The 15,116-nt window shown below is 47.9% G+C and overlaps 1 protein-coding gene across 1 annotated transcript in view; it reads right to left on the bottom strand.

The window, feature by feature from the left end:
• TECTA (tectorin alpha) overlaps positions 1-15,116 on the bottom strand; it is an 81,396-nt gene that overhangs the window by 47,403 nt on the left and 18,877 nt on the right. The window contains exons 7-9 of the mRNA XM_069555413.1: positions 10,297-10,867; positions 7,770-8,362; positions 5,905-6,478 (exon numbers count right to left, since the gene is read on the bottom strand). Of these exons, the coding sequence (XP_069411514.1) occupies positions 5,905-6,478; positions 7,770-8,362; positions 10,297-10,867 (1,738 nt within the window). The remainder of the gene's footprint in view (positions 1-5,904; positions 6,479-7,769; positions 8,363-10,296; positions 10,868-15,116) is intronic.

Genomic DNA, 15,116 nt, shown 5'->3' with positions numbered 1-15,116 from the left:
GACCCTCCACCCAAGGAAGCCAGGCTCCATGTAGCTGCTGCTGTCCAAGTGTCTCCCTCTAAAAGAGGTACTTAAAAGCACTTGCTCCAGCTCCGCAGGCCCTGATGAAGGATTCAGTTCAGTTCAGTTGCTCAGTCATGTCCAAATCTTTGTGACCCCATGGACTGCAGCAAGCCAAGCTTCCCTGTTCATACCAACTCCCAGAGCATGTTCAAATTCATGTCCATAGAGTCAGTAATGCCATCCAACCATCTCATCCTTTATCATCCCCTTGTATTCCCCTTAAATCTTTCCCAGCATCAGGGTCTTTTCCAGTGAGTCAAATCTTTGCATCAGGTGGCCAAAGTATTGGAGCTTCAACATCAGTCCTTTCAACGAATATTCAGGACTGATTTCTTTTAGGATTGACTGGTTTGATCTCCTTGCAGTCCAAGGGACTCTCAAGAGTCTTCTCTAACACCATGTTCAAAAGCATCAATTCTTCAGTGCTCAGCTTTCTTTATAGTCCAGCTCTCACATCCATACATGACTACTGGAAAAACCATAGCTTTGACTAGATGGATCTTTGTTGGCAATGTAATGTCTCTGCTTTTTAATATGCTGTCTAGGTTGGTCACAGCTTTTCTTCCAAGGAGCAAGTGTCTTTTAATTTCATGGCTGCTGTCACCATCTGCAGTGATTTTGGAGCCCCCGAAAATAAAGTCTCTCACTGTTTCCACTGTTTCCCCATCAATTTGCCAAGAGGTGATGTGACCGGATGCCATGATCTTAGTTTTTTGAATGCTGAGTTTTAAACCAGCTTTTTCACTCTCATCTTTAACTTTCATCAAGAGACTCTTCAGTTCCGCTTTGCTTTCTGCCATAAGGGTGGTGTCATCTGTATATCTGAGGTTATTGATATTTCTCCTGGCAATCTTGATTCCAGCTTGTGCTTCACCCAGTCTGGCATTTCACATAATGTACTCTGCATATAAGTTAAATAAACTGGATGACAATATACAGCCTTGATGTATTCCTTTCCCAATCTGCAACCAGTCAGTTGTTCCATGTCCAGTTCTAACTGTTGCTTCCTGACCTGCATACAGATTTCTCAGGAGGCAGGTAAGTTGATCTGGTATTCCCATCTCTTTAAGAATTTTCCAGAGTTTGTTGTGATCCACACAGTCAAAGTCTTTGGCATAGTCAATATAGCAGAAGTAGATGCTTGTCTGGAACTCTTTTGCTTTTTCAATGATCCAACAGATGTTGGAAATTTGATCTCTGGTTCCTCTGCCTTTTCTAAATCCAGTTTGAACATCTGGAAGTTCTCAGTTAATGTACTGTAGAAGCCTGGCTTGGGGAATTTTGAGCATAACTTTGCTAGTGTGTTGGATGAGTGCAACTGTGTCGTAGTCTGAGCATTCTTTGGCATTGCCTTTCTTTGGGACTGGAATGAAAACTGACCTTTTCCAGTCCTGTGACCACTGATGAGTTTTCCAAATTTGCTGACATATTGAGTGCAGCACTTTCACAGCATCATCTTTTAGGATTTGAAATAGCTCAACTGGAACTCCATCATCTCCGCTAGCTTTGTTCACAGTGATGCTTCCTAAGGCCCACTTCACTTCGCATTCCAGGATGTCTGGCACTTCACTTTGCATTCCAGGATGTCTGGCTCTAGGTGAGTGATCATACCGTTGTGGTTATCCAGGTTATTAAGATCACAGTTCTTCTGTGTATTCTTGCCACCTCTTAATATCTTCTGCTTCTGTTAGGTCCATACCATTTCTGTCGTTGTTCCCTTGATACCTGTAATTTTCTTGAAGAGATCTTCAGTCTTTCCCATTCTATTTCTATTCTATTCTATATAGTTTTTCCCCCTCTATTTCTTTGCATTGATCACTGAGGAAGGCTTTCTTATTTATCTCTCCTTGCTATTCTTTGGAACTCTCCATTCAATTGGTATATCTCCTTTTGTCCTTGGCCGTTAGCTTCTCTTCTTTTCTCAGCTATTTGTAAGGCCTCCTCAGACAACCATTTTGCCTTTTTGCATTTCTTGCTCTTGGAGATGGTCTTGATCACCACCTCCTGTACAATGTCACAAACCTCTGTGCATAGTTAGTTCTTCAGGCACTCTGTCTGTCAGATCTAATCCCTTGAATCTATTTCTCACTTCCACTGTATAATCATCAGGGATTTGATTTAGGTCATACCTGAATGGTCTAGTGGTTTTCCCTACTTTCTTCAATGTAAGTTTGAATTTGGCAAAAAGGAGTTCATGATCTCAGCCACAATCAGCTCCCAGTCTTGTTTTTGCTGACGGTATAGAGCTTCTCCATCTTGAGCTGCAAAGAATATAATCAATCTGATTTCAGTATTGACCATCTGGTGATGTCCATGTGTAGAGTCTTCTCTTGTGTTGTTGGAAGAGGGTGTTTTCTATGACCAGTGTGTTCTCTTGGCAAAACTCTGTTAGCTTTTGCCCTGCTTCATTTTGTACTCCAAGGCCAAACTTGCCTGTTATTCCGGGTATCTTTTGATTTCCTACTTTTGCATTCCTGTCCTGTAGGAGGAAAAGGGCATTGTGTGTGTGTGTGTGTGTGTTAGTTCTAGGTCTTATAGGTCCTCATAGAATTGTTGGTGAAGGATAGGGAGAAGCAATTCTCAGCAGGTACTGCAACCAGGAAAAGAAAGCATCATTTCCATGGTCCCACACTTACTTTGCATGAACAGTGCCACCAAACTGTGCTTGGTGCAGTACAAATACAATCCAGTGACATTTCCCGCTGGGTAGGATCTCATAGTCTGAGAGGATGACACAGATACAGTCTGGCAACAACATGGATTGGGTATGGGCAGACTCTGTAATCCTGTAACATGAATGAACTAGAACTACAAAGCTGAGTGCAGGGGGAGGGACGGAGATCATTGCAGACAAGCTAGAGGTAAGGCAGAAGAGGATGTGGGAGGTGGGTTAATAAGAAGGCCTTGGGAAGGCTTTCTGATGTCCCAGTAGGTGTGGTGGTCAGTAGAAACCTTGGAGCCTCCCTCCCTTAAGGTGAATTTCTGAAAAGAGCATTCCCAGAATTCCAGCTCCAGGACTGACAGCCTCTGCCATTAAACCCTCCCCAGTGTGGTCAGGGTCACCTGGGACAAAACCGCCTATCTCCGGGATGACACTCCTTTGGATTTTTGATGCTCAGAAACAAGGGTATTATTATAAAATGAAGGTGAGTGTGTGTGTGTGTGTGTGTGTGTGTGTCTTAGTTCTATCTAAGAATTTTCTACTGAAAAGGCTTAGAGGCAAAGTAAGGATACTCCAGTAGTGACAGGTAAGCCTCACCCAGACCTTGGTTTCTTCTTTTTTAAAAAATCTTTCGGCCCTGTTGCAATGCCTCTTAGTTTTCTGAGCAGGGATCGATCCGTGTCTCCTGCATTGGAAGCATGGAGTCTTAACCACTGGACCATCAGGGAGGTACCCAGACCTTAACTTCTAGTAACATTCTCCACCAAAAGGAACCTGGGCTTCTTGGAGTAATGGTTGATTCTAGGCTGGGGAAGGGAAGGCTAAAAGACGATGTGGAGCATCTTGTTAATCTAGAAAGTAAGAAAATGGGTGGGAGAGAGGTTCAAGAAGAGGGGGACATGTGTATACTTATGGCTGACCTATGTTAATGTAAGGCAGAAACCATCACAGCATTGTAAAGCAATTATCCTCCAATGAAAAATAAATTAAATTTTTTAAAAGAAAATAACATAAGCCTATGAAAAGGAGGTAGGAGGCAACTTGAAGGGGCTCCCACAGGCCAAATTTGAAACAATTTTAATGCCGAAATAATTAACAAATGTAATATATCCCCAGTGGTTCAGTGGTAAAGAATCCGCCTGCCCAGCAGGAGCTGTGGGTTTGATCCCTGGGTCAGGAAGAGCCCTTGGAGGAGGAAATGGCAACCCACGGCAGTATTCTTGTCCATGGGAAATCCCATGGACAGAGGAGTCTGGCGGGCTACAGTCCATAAGGTCAAAAAGAGTGGGACGTGACTTAGTGACTGTGCGTGAGCATGAGCGATAGGAAACACAAATAACTGGGAAAAAAAAAAACACAGGAATCCACGTGTGCATATTGATAAGATAGATGGGACTTCCCTGGAGGTCCTGTGGTCAGGACTCCACGTTTCCAAAGCAGGGGGCTGAGGCTTGGCCCTTGGTCAGGGAACTAGATCCCACAAGCTGGATGATTGAGATAAATAAACAGGTGGATGGATGGATAAATGATGACAGGCATACAGGAGAGAAGCGAGGGCTCAGAAAAATAACAGCTGCTGACGGGCACTAGTGGAGAGAGTATAGGAGCTGGAAACTGCCAACCTGCAAACACCATGCTGAAGACCAATACCAGTGTAAGTCCTTGGTGGGCACTAAATCGAGGAGGGGGACTCTGAGGACAAGCAGGACATGCATGGTCTTAAAGTATTTCCCCACACAGTGGTCATTAGTTGCACGGGAGAAACCCCATAATGACACAGAGTGAGGACATTTGACACCTCCTGACCAAGGGATCAACATGCCCATCCCTAATGAGAGGAGGCGCCGCCCATGTGACCTGATACCAGCAGGAAAACAGGCATCTCCTAAGCAGGAAGCTTGGTGCAGTGTACAGTGTTACCCCCTCATGGGGATACACCCAACACAAACGGGGGGCCATTCTGTTTCAAAAGGGGGGAGACTCTATTCTTCAAAAATGACAAAATCATTAGAGACAAAGAAAGCTAAAGAATTGTTCCAGGTTTAAGGAGACCAAAGAGACATGACAACTAAATGCCAACTGGGATCCTAAGACTAGATCTGTGCTGAGAGACATTAGGACATTACTGGGTCAACTGGCAAAATTGAAATACAAATGCTAAGTTATCGCATCAATGTTAAGTTTCCTAAGGTCAGTAACTGTGTTATGCTATGAATCAGTGTCCTGATTCTAAGGAAATACAGACTTCTGTACTTAGGGGCAAAGGGATATGATCTCTGCAACTTCTCAGAGACAGTGAGAGGGAATGACAAGGCCAGTGGGGCAAAATGCTAGCAGCAGATTCATCTGGATGAAAGCTATATAGATAGGCTTGTACCTTCCCTGTAACTTTCAAGTTATTTCAAAGTAAAAAGTTAAACAGGAAGAAATACAATGGGAGAGAGATAATCAGTCGTGAGGGATGGAATTCTCAATGGTGGAGCTGGTCTTGGTGAGGTCTGACCTTCTTGGTAGGGAAGAGATATGGAGATGTAGTCCAGGTGGGTCAGTCCTGATTCCAGGCCTGGGTCCCACTTCCTCAGCCACCCCTCCTTCTACCTTCCCACTCACTCCTCCCTCTGGGCTCCCCCATAGCCGAGGAGGTTCTCTATCTCCTCTTCCCAGCAATTATTCTAATTACTACCAGTAGTGCCAAGAGGGGTGAAATATTCTGGGGACAAAATGAAAAACCAGCTACATGGGGCTCTTCATAACCATTGTCAAGTTGTCCTTGGGAATAGGGCTAATCTCTACTTGGGAGAAGGTACCCCAACTGATCACATTCTTTTGAAATGAATGGGGTCCTGCTGCCAAGAGAGAAGGCACCCACTGAGCTGTCACAAAGATTTCTGGTGCTGTGACATGATGTGTCTCCTCCACTAGATAAAACCAAGGGTCAAGAGCTAACTGTTCTACAGCCAAGAGGGACTGTGTGATGGGAAACAAAAATAAAGGTGAGAAACAGTCTGGTCTGGGGGGACAGGCCTTCCAGAGGACACCCAGGGAAAGTCTACAAGATAATTAGATTGTCCTTGAGTGTGGGATTCCACCAGGAAGAGAAGAAGATCCAGTGGGATGTCTCAGCTCTTGCCCCGCCCATCATCCCAGCCGGCCTCCCCCATAACACAGCCCCAACTCACGGCAGAAGTTGTGGGTTCTCCAGGGGCCCACCTCCACATCGGCGTTCTTGCAGGCACTTGCGTACCGGGCCACGGAGTCACACAGCTCCGACTCATTGCCCCCGCTCTGACACAGGCGGAAGAGGCAGGTGCGGTAGTAGGCGGTGACGTTGACCACGCTGTGACACTCCAGGAAGGAGCTGTTGGAGGGGTCATTGATGATGCCGCACCTGGAACGGCTGCGGTAGAACTTCAGCAGCTCCGAGTTGTTGTTGCAGGCCTTCAGCAGGTCTCCGCACTCCCCATTGCAGATCTCCTCGAAAGTGGTCCAGCTCTCCAGGAACACTGCCAGGTTGTCCGTGCACTTGCCAGTGGGGAGACAGAACTCGTCGCTGGCATTGGCGTTGAAGAAGCCGCACAAGCCCCCGGTGCAGTTAAAGTAGGCCGTGGAGAGTCGAATGTAGAGCAGGCCCACGTCTGAGTACTGCACGCTCAGCACACCCTTGGACTCCACCGTCGTGCTGTTTTTGTTTCGATAGATTTCCAGCTTCCCCGAAGGATGGAAAAAAGGCAGTTCCACTTCCTGACCATTCACCTGAAAAATTAAATCACTGTCACTCATCCCAGATATGCACAGAGTGCCCACAGTTTCCTAGGCTGTGAATAAAGATGTGGTTCTGCCCCATGGCTAGCCCTTGGAGAAGCGTCGAGAAGCTGACAGTCTGTGGAAACCACACAGACGTCAACTGTTTTTTCATGGGCATCTTTGCTGCTTTTTTCCCAGGCTCCTCTGATCCAGCACATTTGCTGTTTGTGTGTATGTGTGTGTGTGAGGCCCTGAGCTAGTTCCAAACACTGAAGTGTGAGCAAAAGTCATTGTAGACATGTGACTTACCTGTCCCCGAACTCCTACCTCCTTCCTCTCTCTTCCTTGCTCTTCAAATCTTACTCTTCCTGTGTCTCAGCCCCTTGGAAGCACACGGTATATATATCTAATTATCCAGCTGTCCATCTGCCTATCTACCTAACACTAGTTCAATAAATTAATTTCTGCCAGCATGTCAGTGGGAATAAAAACACAGCCCTTTCAGTTTGTGGATGGATGTTTTCTTATTACTGCACTGACTTTTGCTTTCTAGATTAGATGTCATGTGATATCATGAAATGCATGTCTTACTGGAAGGAGGACGAACCGCCCCTCCCCCACCCTCCCTCATCTCAGTTCTGCCCCCACCCAGGTGTCAGGCCCAGGGCCCTCACTTAGCCTTTCTGGGATTTTCCTATGAAAATGAGGAGTTGCACTAGATGATTTCCAAAGATTCCTTCTAGAACTAATTATCTATGAGCCTGTATGTGTAGTATTGGGTATTTTAGACCAGAGCAGAGGGACGGGAGGCACCACGGCGGGCACCCTAGTGTCACATCGATTTCCATCTATAAATAGAAGACCCAGCATAGTACAGGGTGAAGAGCACAGACTCTGGAGCCAGCTGACCCAGCCTTGAATCTCATTTTAGGGCTGTGTGTCTTTGGGGAAGTCACCTAACCTCTCTGTGCATCAGTTTTCTCATCTGTAAAATGAGAATAGTTATCTATGGCCTTGGATGAAATGTCATACTGCTTAGGATAGTGCTTGGCACATAGTAGGCGTCCTGTAAGTATTTGCTATTCTGGGGAGCTGGTCCTCCTCTCGTTTGAGGAATCCCAGCTTCACTCCATGTCTCCGCTTGAGGCATACTTGGTGTTGACAATCAGAAAGCTCTCACATTTCAGAGTCACTGGGGTCCTAGAATCCGCTCACGGTCAGAGGCATCGAGGCAAGCCTGAAGAACACGGCTCCACCGCGGGACTCATCAGAAAACTCTCCAAGGCCACAGGAGTCTTACCTTGACCTCCGAAGCCCCGATGCCTCCTATCTTGACCTCTTGGTCGGCCGCCAGGATCCGGACACCCCGCAGCCAGGCGGGCCCCGCCTCTGGCTTCTTCTTGTTGATGTCGATTTCCAAGTACTCCGGCTGCTCCGGGCAGGTCTTGAGGAGCGTGTAGGAGAACTCGGCGGGGAAGGCGTAGGCGGCGCCGTCGAAGGTGTGCAGTACCTGGCTCTGGCTGAGCAGACACACGGTCTCCCGCTTGGGGAAGCAGCCCTGATAGCCGTCCTCCACCGCACACACCTCCCCGCCACGGCATGTCTTGTTGAAGCAGTACACGTCACCGCCCTCCTCACACAGGCACTGTACCGTGCAGTTAGCTGTGGCCCAGAAGAACTCGCCCATGGCGTAGTAGTGGCCGTCGAAGTCACAGCCGCACTTGTGCAGCGGGACACACTGGCTGGTGCTGAGGACAAAGCCTTCGTTGCACTCGCAGCCCTCCGTGCAGGGCGTGACGCAGTTCTGCGAGGCAGTCAGATCCGAGCACGTGTCTGGGCAGCTGCTGGTGCACACGGAGTAGTGGCTGGAGCTCGGGCACTGCACGGTGGACACTGACGTAGGGGAGAGGAGAGAGTGTGACAAGGTGAATGACTCGGGGGCTGACCGGCCAGATCCACCACGCACGGGGCGGAGGGAGGGGGCGAGGGGGGCTGCCTGGAGGAAGAACGCCCCTTCGGGACCAGTTGGTTCCGGAGGAGGGTCTAGCCGGCACTCGCTGGGGGAAGGGAGACTGAGTCCTTTGGTAATAACTACTGAGCAGCGAGATGGGTTAGAACCTCGTTTGATCATCTTGGAAGGAAGATGGAAGAAAGACTGGAAGAAAACTTCAGGTTGCTATCCTAACTAGATTCCACCGATTATTAAATACAGGTTTAGTACTGAGTAATCTACAACCAGGGAGATGGTTTAAGATATTCACCTGATGGGCGTATAAGTTGGTCTGATTTTAAAGAGCATGTCCCATTCTTAGAAGGAAATAAATCCAACTTGCAGGTGAAATGAAAAAGGTAACTCTTAGAGGAGGAATTTGAAAAAGTGAATTTTCGAACAGGGACCAAATGAGATGGAAAATAAATTCTCTGGGATTTGAAAAATAAGAAAGAACCTTGGCTATCTGAAAAGAACCTGTGTGCCCGTTCCACCAGGAGACTAGATTAGAACTAGATGCCTTCCAAAGGCCCTTCTTGCCTCGGAAGCATTCAGTTCTTATTTTAAAAACATTTGACTCTGGTTTGGGTTTGGCTGAATCCTACAGGCGGGCGCTCAAGAGCCTGGCAGACTAGTTCTCTGAATTAAATCTAATTCATCTCACCAAAGTGAAAGAGAAAGTGAAAGAGAGAGAGAGTAATGTGGAGGGTAGGAGAGCAGTACCACTAGAAAAAAATTAGCCGTGATAGGCAAAAATTTAGGCAATTGGATGCTCTTAGATTATACAAGGATTAAAGAGAAATCATAGTCAGTCTTAGCTTGAATCAGCATTTGGATATTTCGGGCATGATAGAGGCTGGCCAGTCCCCACAGCAAAAAAATAAAAAACAAAACTTAAATATATTGTCTTTTAATAGCTTGATTAATTCTGAAAGAATTGATTCTGATGCATATTAATTTCTATGAAGCCAACTTAAACTGATGGAAAGAAAATTGCCCTCTGGCCTTGGAACTGAAAGAAACTTAAAAAATCTCACCTCCATAGCACTCTCAGATGCATGGGGTATAATTTTCTGTTTACTCTTGTGGAGAAAACCAAAGACCAGGAAAGAAACAAAATTCTAACAGGTGATTTGGCTTTTTTGTTTGCTGGTTTTTAACATTTACATTACTAGGAAGAGTAGCTATGGAGAGAAAGTTGCATAGGAGGAAACCACAAAACAGCTAAATGGTTCCAAACACTCAATCCAAAAGTGTAATTCCAAGGGGACAGGTGGGTTTCCCACACTGTCGGGGCTTTTCCTCACCACCCAGTGTTTTAGAAACGTCTACCTGCCCTGTCTACTGCCCCTTCTCTGGCCAGCTGAAATGCTCCAAAGCAGGAGGGATTGCAAGTGAAGAAGACAGAGCCAAGGACAAAAATGCCATGGGTTCTATATAAATATCTGGACGGTGAATACTTTTCCCAAAATCTGGTCTTGATTCCCCAGGCCCGCATGTGCATTTCCGCAATGGCCTCGAGTTGGACACCTCCAGCTGGGACCACCCCCTCAACGTTGGCTTGGCCACTACTACTAATGGCCCTACTCTGGCCACATATTCCGTGTCTCCAGACACGGATGGTTATTAGTCGTTTCTTGTTTTCTGATCACCATTTTGGCTGGGGAGAAAGGTCAAGATCCTTTTACAGTTCATTCTTTATCATTTGTGATACTTGAACCTCACCCTGACCCTCAGGTAATGTGTCTTAACAGGGAGCTCACTGAGGAGTCTGGAAACCCTCTCCCAGCCCCCCTGCACACGAGCGGCTTTCTGTGTGGACGGGATGCCAGCTTACCACACCCAGTCTGGATGCGCCAGTCTCCAATCGGAATGCCCAAGCCTTGGCACACAAGGGCATAGGCCTGGATGGCCTGACACAGGAGGGTCCCATTGTCCCTCACACTGCACAAGTCATACACGCAGCTGTGCATGAAGGCCGTGGGGTCCATAACAGTGCCACACTCCCACAGGGGGCCATCCGTCCTGTTGAGGAAGCCACAGTAGTCGGGACCGAAGTAGAGGGCCTCGGTGGCCGCGTCACACCGAGTGCAGTTGTCCACGCAGCCCGAGTCGCACTTCCACTCTGCGTGGTAGACCCGCCAGCTCTCTCCCAGGTCCAGGACTGACATGGCCGGCCTGCCGTCAGGGCGCAGGAAGTCATCCAGAGGGTTTTTGTTGTAGTTCCCGCAGAGTCCGCACGTGGAGTTGATGTAGGAGCCTGGGATGGAGATGGAGGCGTAGTGCTGGCCATCAAATGTCACTAAGAGCCCAAAATCCGTCTCCACGGCAGTAGACATGCCACTCTGGTAGATTTTCACCGCCCCCAATTCTAAGGTGACGGGCAAAGAAGCCACTAGGTCATTAACCTGCCAACAACAGCAATAGTGAAAAGGCAGGTGAGCAGAGGCCAGGGTAGCGGGTCCAGCCAAGGTCAGGAAAAGGAGGAGGAGCAACTCAGCGCCCCAGAGTTTGTGGCCCCCAAGCTGCTCAGGCACTGGAGGGCGGGGCTTGCCTTCCAGGAAGGCGGAGGCCCCCGGGACCCTTGAGAGCAGGCTGGCATTTGACTTGTGACAGATATGCATTGCTTAGTGCCACTCTAGACCCCACTGAGGACCGGGTGGTGCTCAACACTTCCTGCCTGGCTCTCAAGGCATGTGTGAATGCTCAGTCATGTCCAACTCCTTGCAACCCCGTGGACTATAGCCCACCAGGCTTCTCTGTCCATGGGATTTTCCAGGCAAGAATACTGGAGTGGGTTGCCATTTCCTCTTCCAGGGGATCTTCCAGACCCAGAGATTGAACCCGTATCTCCTGTATCTCCTGCATGGCTGGGCAGATTCTTCACCACTGTACCCCGTGGGAAGCCTGGCTCTCAGGCCAGCTTCAAGTCTTTTCTCTAAAGACTAGTTACCTGGCTTTTCCTCTTTTCTCCTCTAAATCCATCCTTTAAGTCTCAGCTCAAGTCACTTTCCATGATCCCTGCACTGCCCTTGGCACCCTCGGACACTCCTTCCAGCAGGCAGGGTCACTACAAACCATCCCACACCATCAAGCTGTGAGGCTGCCCTGGTGTTATTCTCTGAGTATTTCACCCTGTCACTTCCTGATACCAGGACTTTGTCACGTCATCATTCAACACAACAAATTTGAACACCTACTAGGTACCAAGCACTATGTTAGATGTTGAGAAAAAAGAATTAAAAAAAAGTAATTGTCCCTGCCCCTGATAAATTCTTGGTCTGAGGAAGAGAGACACAAATATCAATTATTTTAATGTACCAGTTAAAATATGCATTCATAGGTGATGCAGTGATGCAGTGGGAGAAGGGTACCTGACCACTGATCCAGCCTGGGGAGGGGGCATTCATATCAGCTTTTTAGGGGCAATCAAGTCTGACCTGAGTCTTCAGAGATAAACAGAAGTGGCTGAAGGAAGAGTAGGGGTCAGAGAATACCAGGAAAAGAGAATGAAGTTGCATGGTTAGATAGGGCTACATGAATATGAGGATAGTCACCGGGTGTTGCTGGACTGCAGAGGGAAGGAGTGGCTGGAGAGGAAGGTAGAGACACAAGCAGGGTCCGTTCATTCAACAGATGTCAACAACGTAGCCTTTTCTGTGTGTCCAGCTCTGTTCTAAGAGTTGGGGACAAAAATGTGCTTCTTGGAACATCTGTTTCCCTTCAGGAGACCAACAACAAACAAAACCAACAAGGAAAATAGGTAACACCACCAGGAAACTGTACTGCAGGAAAATAAAGCTGGGAATGTGGGTCCAAAGTGCTAGAGAGTTTTCGATTTTAAATAGGGCCAGGGAAGGCCCCACGGGGAAGGAGACCTTTGAGATGAGGAAGAATCCATGCCATTACCTGGGGTGAGAGTGGCTTGGGCAGACAGTACAGCCAGGCCCTGGGGTGGAGCGTGCTGGGCACACTGGGGCCACACGGGCCATGTGACCGGAGTAGAGAGCCAGGAGAGGGCAGTGGTCAGTGAGGTCAGAAAGATAAGGGCAGCCAGAACAGGCAGGGCCTTGTTGGCCATTGTAAAGACTTTGGCTGTGACTCTGAGGGAAGCCGAGAGGGCGCACAGAGCACAAGATGGACAAGATCTGACTTCCGTTTTGGGAGAATTGCTTTGGCTTCTGTGTTGGGAACAGGTCTCAGAAAAAAGTCTGTTTTTAAGACAAAATGAAACCCCACTAAAACAAAAAATAACTTGGATTTCTCTTCTATAGCAAGAGCTCTGAAAAGTTTTAAGCAAGGGAATGATGTGGTCAGACTTGCATTTGAGGAAGTCCTTTCTGGCCAGTGGGAAGGATGCACTGAAGTAGGTAGAGATGGCACGCTTGCTCAGTCACTCAGTTGAGTCCTACTCTTTGCGACCCTGTGGACTGTAGCCCACCAGGCTCCTCTGTCCATGGGATTTTCCAGGCAAGAGTACCGGAGTGGGTTGCCATTTCCTTCTCCAGGGGATCTTCCCGACCCAGGGATTGAACCCACGTCTCTTGCAGGTGGATTCTTTACCACTGAGCCACCTGGGAAGCCCACGTGGAGATTAAAAACAGAGAAATCAGGCAGGTAACTGGTGTTGGAGGCCAGGGGCAATGGAGGGCAAGGCCTGACCTGCCCACAGATGTGGAGAAGGGCCAGCTGGTAGAGGATACTCCACAGGGCCTGGGGCTTTTTGCGGCAGGGGCGGGGGGAAGAGGGGGTGAGAAATGGGCAAAGAATCAAGAGTGAATCCCATGAGTAAGTGGCTTGATAAGCCTTCAGTAGAGTTTTTCTTCTTTCTCACACTTGCCCTGCCTGGCACCTCTGGACATCACTTTTTGAGGGCTGGGATAGATGGTTAGTCCTAGAGCAGTCCTGGGTGGGCTGACTATAACTGCTTGTCCAGGCTGCCCTGACCTGTCCTGATTTCTAGCACATGGAAACATCAGGGTCTTTAGTGCCACCATTGCTGCTGCTCTCTGGATTGTCTAGGACTGACTAGACAATCTGACTAGACACTCTGACAATCTGACAAACTGACTAAGCGTTGCTCCCAAGGTTTTCCATGCCAATGCCAATTGCAATTCTCTGTCCTTAGAGATTAGTAAGATTTAATGGGGGGAGGGGACCAAAAAAAACACAAAAAACAAAAACCAGGCTTGAGATGAAAGCTATCCGATGAAAGTTAGCAATAGGAAAAAAATCCCCTAGAGTTGACTGATTCATCCTTATCTCCTAGGTAGCAAGTCATCCTGCAAAGATGAGAAGAGTCACGCTCTAAGGGAGGTCACCCAGCAAGAGTGCTGGGTGATTATTGCATATTGTTCTGTGCTGAGATGTAGGGAGGAACATCTTCTCCAAGGTGGTATAATTGTAAATGCCAAATACCTCCCTTGCTGAATGTCCTCCTCTCCTCTCACTCAGTTCCTGCTAAAAAAAAAGGACAGTTGTTGCATCTCAGAGCAGAAGCCACAGACTGGGGACTGTGCCTGGATGTTGCTACTGCCCCCCTTGTTTCTCTGCAGCTGATCTTATCCCACTCAGAATGCCCGTGTCCCTGTGCTGACCATCATTGTTGCCCAAGGTATTTTTCCTGACATAGTGGTCATTGTGCCCTCTTCCTCTCTCATACTTGTCTCAGTTTCAACCACATGTTAGAGTCCTATGCTTGTACCCCACAGAGCTTGGGGTAGGAGCTCCGGGGACTCTCACCATCACATGGCTTCTTATTTCATTCCTGGTGTCCCAGTCCTCAGCTTCCGGTGAGCCGATGTTGATGAGTCTCCCTGTTTGTGTCTCTTCCTCTCCCTATGTTCCAGGCAACCCTTCCCCGCAACCATATTTCTCCCAGAAGAGGAGTGAGAAGTAGCATCATAGAAGGACAGGTCTTAGAATGAGAAAAGACTTTGGTGGGTGGCAGTGTGGGAACAAGTGTGTATTGAGTGCCTACTGTGTGCCAGGCTCTGTACCAGCTGTCACACATGTGGCTGTCCTATTTCATCCTCAGAAAAATCTAATAAGGTCTTTATAATCTCCCCACTTTCCAGATGGAGAAACTGAGGTCCGAGGCTTGCATAATTTGCGGGTGACAGGACGCTCCCACTTTCCACTGTTCCCTACTGCCTCTGTCTGGGGCTAAATAGAGGGAGTCAAGTCCAAACTATAGCCAAGAGCCCTGCCTTCCAGATACAACACAATGACCCCATTTTATAGATGGACATAGTGAGGTTCAAGGAGGCCTCTCAGCTGGCATGGTGGCACAGGGCTTGAGTAGATCTGATCTCAGAGTCTGATCTTTTTGTCACCATGAGCTATTTGGCATTGGCCCTCTTTCCCCTGGTGCACCCTAAACTACTCAGTTTTATCTGAGGGAAAAAGATGAAAACTGGTAAGTATTACTAGAAGGAGACATTTTCTATATATGGGTGCTAGCTAGGTTTTGTGTGTGTGTGTGGGGGGGGTTGCCCTTATTAACATATACAATCCTAAATTGTTTATTTTGTCACTTAAGAACATTTCAAAGGGGGAAAATGCACATTCAGAACCCAGTTCCTAACCCCAGCATATGGAGAAAGGCGATCCGTTCCTAAGATCTGTTTGCCGGCCTGGCATGTCTGGAAGTCGGCT

The sequence above is a fragment of the Ovis canadensis genome, chromosome 15 (genome assembly GCF_042477335.2).
Source record: "Ovis canadensis isolate MfBH-ARS-UI-01 breed Bighorn chromosome 15, ARS-UI_OviCan_v2, whole genome shotgun sequence".
In the NCBI taxonomy this organism is placed as follows: domain Eukaryota; kingdom Metazoa; phylum Chordata; class Mammalia; order Artiodactyla; family Bovidae; genus Ovis; species Ovis canadensis.
Note: the sequence above shows the minus strand (reverse complement) of the source record. Positions and strands in the feature narration are given on the sequence as shown.